The sequence below is a fragment of the Oryzias latipes genome, chromosome 6 (assembly GCF_053564925.1).
Source record: "Oryzias latipes strain Hd-rR chromosome 6, Olatipes_Hd-rR_3.1".
In the NCBI taxonomy this organism is placed as follows: Eukaryota; Metazoa; Chordata; class Actinopteri; order Beloniformes; family Adrianichthyidae; genus Oryzias; species Oryzias latipes.
Window position 1 is genome coordinate 27,456,850 of NC_136242.1, and position 9,544 is coordinate 27,466,393.

At 39.2% G+C, this 9,544-nt stretch overlaps 1 protein-coding gene across 2 annotated transcripts; it reads left to right on the forward strand.

Moving 5' to 3' along the window:
- The first annotated feature begins 278 nt into the window (after positions 1-278).
- Positions 279-7,694, forward strand: nutf2 (nuclear transport factor 2). 2 transcript variants are annotated; one of them, XM_004069745.5, is made up of 5 exons: positions 279-407; positions 1,618-1,727; positions 6,357-6,428; positions 6,631-6,729; positions 6,816-7,694. In XM_004069745.5, the coding sequence occupies exons 2-5, from the start codon at positions 1,629-1,631 to the stop codon at positions 6,927-6,929; spliced, it is 384 nt and encodes a 127-aa protein (XP_004069793.1). In that variant the 5' UTR covers positions 279-407; positions 1,618-1,628; the 3' UTR covers positions 6,930-7,694. The 2 variants fall into 2 exon arrangements, with proteins under 2 accessions (XP_004069793.1, XP_004069794.1); XM_004069746.5 differs by having other exon boundaries at positions 398-585.
- Positions 7,695-9,544: the final 1,850 nt, after the last annotated feature.

The window sequence follows — 9,544 nt, forward strand, 5'->3', positions numbered from 1 at the left end:
TGTTAAAAAATGAAAATACTTAAGACATTTCCACTCCCTTTTTTAAATTCCTATTTGGGTTTTTTTTAATTCACGGTCTGACCAAACTGTTAATTCTTATTTAGAGAAAGTGGGACACTCAGTGCTAGAAAAAAAAGACATTTCTGTGCCTCTCAGTTCTGGGAATGATGGATTAAAATAGCTCAAAAATTATTATTTTTAACAAACTAGTGGTTTTTGATGTTTCCTATCTTGTATCATAACTGTTTGGTCGGCGTAATTTTGGAAAACAACGGGCACTTGCTTTTAATTCTAATTTACTACAGTCCCCACAATACACCGGGGCATTTACGGCTCTGTACGTGCTCTCGTAACGTAGAAGATATCGAACTGTACCATCACGCAGCCGGGGTCGGCGACAGTGAGAGGTAAGTTTGCAGTACTTGTGTGCACATTAGTGAATGGAAACTCTTGCGAAACTAAACATTTGCAGTTTGGATGAAGGTTTGAGGAAAGTTCGCGATGTCTTTGTACTTCCACGCGCCGTCTCTTTGGGGCCAACGGACGGCGGACACTCCTGTGTGTGTCGTCTCGCCACTCCTGCTGGTGGGTGTTCCAAAAATATGTGCGCGGGCCCACAGGAGAAATCAGCACAGTGCTGACAGATATTTTTAGAAGCCGGTGAGAAGGCCTGTCGGTCTGTCAGGGAGACAGCGAGGCAGCCACCGCCTGAGAGAATAATTTCTCTACTGGCTAACATTAGCACCCGTTGAGTTAGCAAACAAGCTAGCAGCGGCTTCCTCATTATGCTATCTTTAAATACGAACTTTTCTACTGTTGTAGCATTTGTTTCTCTAAGTAGTATTTTATTCCTTCACTGTGCTGTCCTCTTTGTGTAAGGGGGTGTGCACTTTCTGCAGTCTCGTGCCCACCCGGGTTTTTCTTTGCTAATGTTTAGCTAGCATAGATCGTTCCAGCAACAACCGTGCGCCGTTATGAAGGAGCACGTGACCAGTGCTGTCATTTCCGCGGTGGGACCCGATAGGTGGCGCTCAATCAAACAAACATTCACCGGCCACTTTATATGTACAACCGTGACAGCATTATGCATTTACGAGATTTTAATTTGTTTTGTGGGAGATAGAAAAAATTCACAGCGGTAATTAAGTGATGACACTACCTCGAAAACAGTAGAGCATCAGTGGGAAGTGGCCTCCCCAAAAAACAGCTGACTCCACTTGAGAATTTCCCACTTCCTTATTTGTTTGCATCTATTATTCATTATTCTAACTAACATTTCACCAATTATCATGTCTAAATAAACATGTATGAATAAATCTCATCAGGGGGAAAAAAACAGCTCTTTTAGACAGGAGCGACAAGTTTCTGTTACAATGACATTTACTGTTGTGCATTAGATGAAAAGAAAAGATCTATCAACAAAGTTAAAGAATAAAAAATCTAATTAGTCACTGAATACTCGCGTAGAACGACTAGCAGAATGTCTTTCTGCCTCCTAGAAATTAAGCTGGGAGTTGGATCCACAAAAGAAGAGTCTGCTAGCTGAAGTCTCTGACTCCATTCTGGTTTTGGAAACTTTAAGAATGACCAGTAATCATCATCCCTGTTGTGTTGCAGGGTGATTCAGGATGGTGGACCAGCCTCTGTGGGAGCAGATAGGATCCAGCTTCGTGCAGCACTACTACCAGATGTTTGACTCTGATAGGTCGCTGCTCGGATCCATATATGTGGGTGTTTCTGTGTTTGTTGCTGTGTGTTTTCCTTAACTAAATCAACAATTTGTGAAATACTTAAACCTATGCTAGGGTTTTCCATGCAAAGATGAATAAATAAGAATGATGCACAAACATTAAGCATATGGAAACTTCAGCTCTTAATGCTACCTTTTTGTAATTCTCACTTTTTTTCAAAACTTAGTGGTTTATGACTGAACATATTTGTGATGGTAAAAGGCACTGTGGTTTTGTTAGTTGGGTTATGTTTGACGTCTAAAAATATAATTGTATCTGATCTGTAGCCAGATGTTCAGTGAATAGCAAAGCTACACCTTTAGATATTTACATCTCTCTATTAATAAGAGATCTGGTCTTGTACACGATGACATCAATGTCAGTGACTGTTCATTGGTCAACAGTCATGTGACTGCATGCCTTTCATACACACCCACTACTGCCTGAAAAGTATACAAGTAACACAAGGAATATTTGAGAACAGTCATTCCACGTGTGTTTGTTTTGTTTACAGTAAACTAAAAAGGATCCTCTTAATAAATAAAAAAAATTAGAAACTGTTTCGTTAATCTACTGCACATAAATCATTTAGACTTACGCAGAACTATCTAGAATACTGGAAACGGCCATAGAAGAAGAAATGGAGAGTTTCGTTGTAAACAAAGCTGTGGCATAGAGCGAGTTAATCTTCTAAACATGCTTTTATTATTGTTATGATTATTATTAAGTACCTGTTCGCTCCTAATTTTCTAAATGTGTGTGGCCAGTGCTTTATTGCTGGCTGCACGGAACCGGTGTAGGTACCACAACCGTTCGGCCTGGAACTTCCGTTCGGGGTCCTTTCGACTAATGGTAATGTCACACTACGGTAACCCCACTTAGACAAACTTTGTAGCGTCGACATCTGCTCGGGCTTTACAAATTTTCATTTCACGTTCCATTTTGTAACCTAAAGTTATTTTCCCTCATAAATCGTATCGGACAATATTCTTTGTAATTTTTATAAAGACATGTTGCCACAATCCACTTGTTATTCCAGTTTAAGTTCAGCCGTGGCTGAAAATGTTGCCGGCACGGCTAAATGTTCTTCCGGGACCGCTCTGCCAATGATAAAGCACTGGGCGCACGGAAAAAAAAACTATAAGCAAACACGCATTCAATAATAATCATAACAATAATAAAGGCACGTTTAGAAGAGAATTTCGCTTTATGTCGGAGCGCTGTTTGTTTACAACAGACTTCATAATATTTTCTTCTATGGTAGTATCGTAATTTGTCAAGACCAATGACTATCTGACACGTCATCGGACCAACCTTCAGCCAATCGCATAATGTGACATCAGCATTAGTCCGAGGACCCCGAACGGAAGTTCCAGGCCTAACGGTTCTGGTACCGGAAGAACGGTTATGGTACCTACACCAGAAGAAGAAGGGTTAGGATTGGGCTAATACGTACTAACAACATTTAGCCGTGGATGAACTTGAAAACTCTGTGCGGGCAATGCCGCAATGGGCATCTTGGCTGCATGTAAATATGTGGGAATAACATCCGCCTTTATTTTGTCTGGACATGATTGGAAACACAAATTCACATGATTGTTTATACGGTTTCTCAGGACTGTGTGGAGTTGCATTTCTGCATTCAAAAGCTGCCTCCGCCAGTTCACACATCGTTCCAAAGCCACTCCTCTCCTCAGAGACACCGTTCTCCCAGGAGACACTGTTCTCCTGGGTCAGTCTGCTTGCTCACAAAGAACAGCCAGACGGACTGCGGTCCGAAGCCTCCTCCGGAGCGCACACCCTGACACCTAACCACCTGCTCGCAAACAAGAAGCTATGAGTCGGTCCGTCCTGTTCGCGCTCCAAAGCATCCTCTGGAGTGGCACACTGTTTACACATGTTAAAACAAGCGCAGCATTGAGCCACAATCGGATCAAAAATTAGCATAACCCACCTATCTCGATCAGAAGGAAATTTTGATCCGAATGAGTCTGGTTGGGGCAGAGTATTCCAAACGGCGTGTTTACATGATGCATTTTTATTCTGATCAGGCGTTTATTCCGATTACTTTTGTCCATGTAACCACTGCTAATGAGTCAAACCCATGCTATGTTTTTGAATGTCTTCAGTGAAGTCAATAGACTGTCCCTGCACCTTATTACAAAAGTTTGATGATTTGACCGCATTCAGTTTATGTTGTGCCAACTTGCCAACAGTTCACAAACTGTTGCACTACGGGCCATTACTCAAAGTGAAAACAATCAAAAGCAAGAAACTTCCAGCAGAACCAGTCAGGATGACCTGCTGCTAGTTGACATCCAGGTGGACAGGATAGACACTGGAACATCTGGTTGAAGTCGAGAGAATCAAGTTAGTAACTACAATGACATTTACACTCATAAATGAGTCAGCAGGAAGTACATAAATATGCCATGAAAAAGAAAAAAAATCCAGTTTATTCCAAAACATCCCCTAATAGTCTGAAAAACTGGATAGTGATGGTGATTATGTCTACCTCCAGACTCGAAGCTGAGAGTCGGAGCTGAGAGTTTGAATATGATGAAAAATGTAAAGTCAGCTTCTAACAGTAAGCATTTAATTTTAGAACTGTGGTTTTATTAATGATCAAATACAAAAGATTAAAACTCCCCTGCTCTTTAGAAATAAACGTTATGATACTTTGGCCAAAAAAAAGACGTTTTCTTTACCACAAGGTAAGATTTTTGAGTAATGATTAATGTGGTTCATGTTTTAATCTGGTCTGTTAATCCTGGTCTTCAGCCCCCCCCCCCTCTGCATGTCTTCCTTGTTTCCCTGTTTCGGCACACCTCATTCAGCTCTTCATCACACTCTCCGGAAGCCTGATGAAGATGCCAGTTGTCTGCCTCAGGTGTGTTGAAATGGAACAACACCTGAGACATTCAGAACATGCGGTGCTGAGGACTGTTGGTGTGTGAATGATTTCCTCGAGCAGCTCGATTTAGATATATACTTTATTTTGGTTAGATTGGAGACAAAATCTGGTCATGTAGAGATGATACCTTTACTAAGTTCTTACTGGTTGAATAAAAAATCATAAATAAGAACAACTTGAGCACAGATTATGGAGTTTGCACATGCTCATTTGGGTTATTTTAACTAGTTGGTGATTTTTTTTTTTTTTTTTTGCATTCTCTTCTGTATTGGAGTAAGACGCAACATTGTGAGGAATTGCCGTTGACCTCAAATGTGGCGATCTCTTTGTGTAGTATAAGAGGGTTAATGTGAACATATTCTCATTTTGTCCAGATTTGTCATGGCCAGCGTTCACATTGGTCAAAAATGATCTGTGCCAGAGCGCAGATACCACAGTTTGGTTGTTGATCCAGTAATAAATGGAAAGAAGATTTTGTTAGCATTTAGAGAAGATCTCAATACATATTTTCATCTATTCTGTCTTGATGAGCAAAAATGTTTTTCCTCTTTGGTTTAGGATGTCATTTTTTGCTGAATTCATTAGAAATCATGTGTTTTGTTAGTGATGGAGAACTGCACTGCAGAACTTTTAAGTGATCACATCAGACCGGTTTTGTGCTGGAGTCCATTAAACCTGTCCCAGTTGGTCCCACTTCATGTAATCATGCCCGAGCACAGATAAAACAGTAACACTAGCCAAACTAATCATACTTTGAGACCAAATGTACCCGGCCCGGTACGTTCAGCCTGTCGAAAATAGACTTCAAGTTGTTTGAGTTCATTTGGAATCCTAGAATGTCAAACCACCTTTTCTTTCCTTACTTTAGTTTTTCATAAAAAAGTTCCATTATGACAGCTTCCTGGTCATCAGAACCTACAAAATCTTTTTTTTAAAGCATATATAAATATATATATAGAGAGAGAGAGAGAGCGAGCATGTACAAGCTTCGCTTACATTTTTATCCAAAATATCCCAAATTGACACATTGTCTTCTCAATTTGACTGGTTTTATCAGAGAGAAATATTAGCTTTTAAGAGGCATCCAAAACTGTGTATTACAAAAATTGAGTTAGTGTAGTGACCAGAGGGGACTGTGTATCTACCAATGGTTTCAGTGGCGTTCTGGCTTCTCTGACTGGATTATTTCACATCAACAAAACCTTAACAAGTGAGCTAAATTCAGATTTCAGGATTCAGTGGTGAATCTTCCTGTGTGGTGTGAGCACAGCTTTCCAGCTGTATGGAAGATCAGACAGGAATCTAAAGCAGCCCAATGACTTTATTTTTTTTTTTGGGTTCTTTAAAGTCAGATTCTCTAGTGGTTTTTATTATTATTTTTTATTTTGTCAAACCAATTATTTCACTCACTGTTTTTCAGTTTATTTTTATGACTTTTTTGACTGTTTTTTGTTTGTTCTTGCTTGTTGAACAAGTTTGAACTAACCTGAAGGTCCAGGAAAAATCTGATATTTGCTAAAAACTAAACATCTGAATCCTGCTGTATTTCAGACATTTCAAAAGCTTTTTATTTGCTTGTTTTTGTTTTCAACTTCACATGAACTCACTTCTTGTAAGTTCATGCCTGGGGCTCATGTTTCTTGTGTCGCAGTCCTCAAAGTCAGACCTTTTAGTCGTGCAGACGTTTGATTTTTCTCTTTGTCTCTGCTCAGATTGATTCGTCATGCCTTACATGGGAAGGAGAACCATACCAGGGAAAAATAGCAATTGTCGAAAAACTCACTGTGAGTGTTTTTGGGTTTAACTCCCTCTTTGCACTTTTTAAAAGCTTTTTGGAAACTATTTAAAGTGCTAAAACTGCTTTTATTAAATTTATTCAAGAAAAATACTTTTACTTTTTTTCTTCAAAAATGTTCGTGAAATTTGTTAAATAATTTGGATTTCCTGCTCAAGCTGGAGTGTTCTTTCTGTTGCTTTGCATCGCAGAGTCTTCCCTTCACAAAAATAGCGCACAGTATAACAGCGCAGGATCACCAGCCGACCCCAGACAACTGCATCTTGAGTATGGTTGTAGGACAGCTAAAAGTAAGTACACCTAAAAATGGTTTCCCTTTTATTCCTATCCAACCGAAGACTAATGAGCTTCTCTTTTTTTTTTTTTGCTTCTGCAGGCAGATGAAGACCAGATCATAGGTTTCCATCAGAGTTTCATCCTGAAGAACATTAATGATGCTTGGGTGTGCACCAATGACATGTTCAGGCTGGCCATTCACAACTTTGGTTAAGCCGCCTGTCTGCGCTGGCGGACAGGGGCGGTCGTAGTGAAGGGCTGAGATGAGGAATGGAGGTCAGGAGTTGGGCAGAGGAGCGAGCGCTCACCTCCCCCCTCCTGCTGTCTCATTTAGTCCCATTTGACCACCAAGCAAACACCTGACCGTAGATGTAAACCGGCGAATCTCGCCCAGGTGGGGTCTCCGGCCCGCCCAGCTTATAGAACTGCGACCTGTTTCTTTGCCAAGAGCTGGCCGACAACGTGAGACGCCCCTGTCTGCCACTCCGCTGACCTGCATGATGCTGGGAGCCCTTCGTTACAGTATCTACACTCAAGCAACCTGAAGGAGGAACAGCTGATCAATGCCATTAACTCGTGCTCTGCTCTGCTCTTCATCCTAATCCATTCTGCTCCAGTCGGCTGCACTGTTGACTCAGTTCTGTTAGCACTGTTGTTGACTGGTTTGTTGATCCATGTTCAGGTCCAGAGTGAGCATCTTCAGCTCTCACTGTGCTGTTTTTTTTTTTTTTTTTTTTAGATGCCACTCGTGTGTTTACTTTAGTTTGCCTTAGAGTTTCAGGTTTCATCTTCCTCTTTACAATAGTTCACCTCACCACGATTCCTTCTGCCAAGTTTTGTTCATACAAACCAAAAGGAAATGGGGAATGAAGGTTGATCTCTGATCCAGTTTTTTCTCTATTTCTCTCTTTCATACACGTCTGGCAGTTAACATGGACTACAGCCACGAAACAATAAAATCTAGACTTTTTTTCTTAAAGGTGTGGTCTCTCCATATCACTGTGTTTCAGCTTCTCTCTGCTCCACTTCAGCAGATCTCCCACAAACAATAACAGCAACTGGGACTCAGTTCTGACTATGAATAACAATTTTCCCACTGTGGCATAAATCGCCTTAATTTAGTTCTTTTTATTTAGAAGTGCAACAGATCCTGAAAACTGAAGCTATTCTAACCCATAAAACCAAATTTCTGAGAGTTTCTGTTTTTCTTTTTTTAGAGAAGTGAAAATATTTTTATTTTGGAGAATAATAGGGTTAAAAGAAAATGGTGTTCATTATAAACATTTTTAGGTAATTAATCAAAGTCAAACTTGAACCAAGATGAGAATGTCACTAATCTAAATCCTAAAATTGCAGATTTTTTTTTAGTGTTGCATCCTAAAAGGCCTTAAAAAAAAGATTAAAAGAAATTGTAATACTTGGAAACATTTGAATAAGAGACCCTCTAAAATTAACTAGTAAATTGTTTTAGGTCAGAGATGTTTAGCAGACAACTGAGAGATGCTTAAGAAAGGAAGTTGCACAAAGTTTTTAAAAATTAGTTGTAAGGTGATGAAGATTTAACGATTCCTAATTTCAGTCACTTTTTTCTTAGATTCTTCAACCAAACAATTAGCACTGTAACACCAAATTAATGTATTTTGTTTAATATAGCAAAAAGAAAAAATTTAAAAGATACAGTATTGTGGAAAAAATTGACATTTTGTTCCAATTTCAAAGATTATGCGATTGTATCTTTAAATGATTTGAAGTGGTAAAACTATTTTGATTCGTGAAAAAAAGTGAAAAGGGCTTTCACTTTGTAATTTTCAAAAAGAAAAATACAAAGTTTCTTATCTTTTGTAGTAAAGTGGTTGTAAATGTTAATAAAATCATTTTTATTCCAATTCATTAAAAAGTGAAGATGGGTTGTAGAAGTGTTGTTGCATGTGTTAATATGTATTATTACAAACAAACAGACCAATATATTTTCCTTTAGGGCACAAGACTCAAAAAAAGAAAAGAAAATTGAAGAGGAATTTATTTACTTTCTTTCTCTGTCAGCAATGCAACATTGAACACATCACCCCCCTCTCGACTGGTACTTTTCCCCCCCAAATTTCTCAGGTTTCAGAGCTTAAGGTTCATTTTCCTTTTATACAAATATTTTTTTCTTATTAAACATTGTATTAATAACTGTTCATTCATTCATCTTCTAATCTGTTTTCCAGGGTCACAGGGCTGCTGGAGCCTGTCCCAGCCATTTGTGGGCAAAAGCGACACCCTGGACAGTTTGCCAGTCTGTGGCAGGGCCACAATCACACACCCATGCACCAATGCACTCTCACATTCACACCTAGGGGCAATTTAGACTAACCAATTAACCTATGAAGCATGTTTTTGGACAGTGGGAGGAAGCTGGAGAGAACATGCAAACTCCACAGAAAGACCCCCCCCCATTGATGTTCTGTTTCAGTATCCCCAGCTGAGACTTGAACCAGGGGCCTTCTTGCTGGGAGGCAAGAGCGCTAACCACTGCTCCACTGTGCAGCCCACTAATTAATAACTAATTATTATTAAAAAATATGAATATATTAATCATAATCTCAACTTTTTCTTAAAAAATAAAATTAAAAAATCACATTAAGGAGTGAATATAAATGCTTATTTTCACATTTCATTCATTAGTATGCATTAATGTCTTAATTGCTATTGTTTTATTTGTGATCATGTTTGAGCTTTTAATTGTAGGTCATCGTGTTCAATTGTGGTCATTGTAAGACAGCACCAAAATAAAAATCTGCCACATTTGATATAATATTTATGCACTTCCTAAAGGAGCAAATCAGG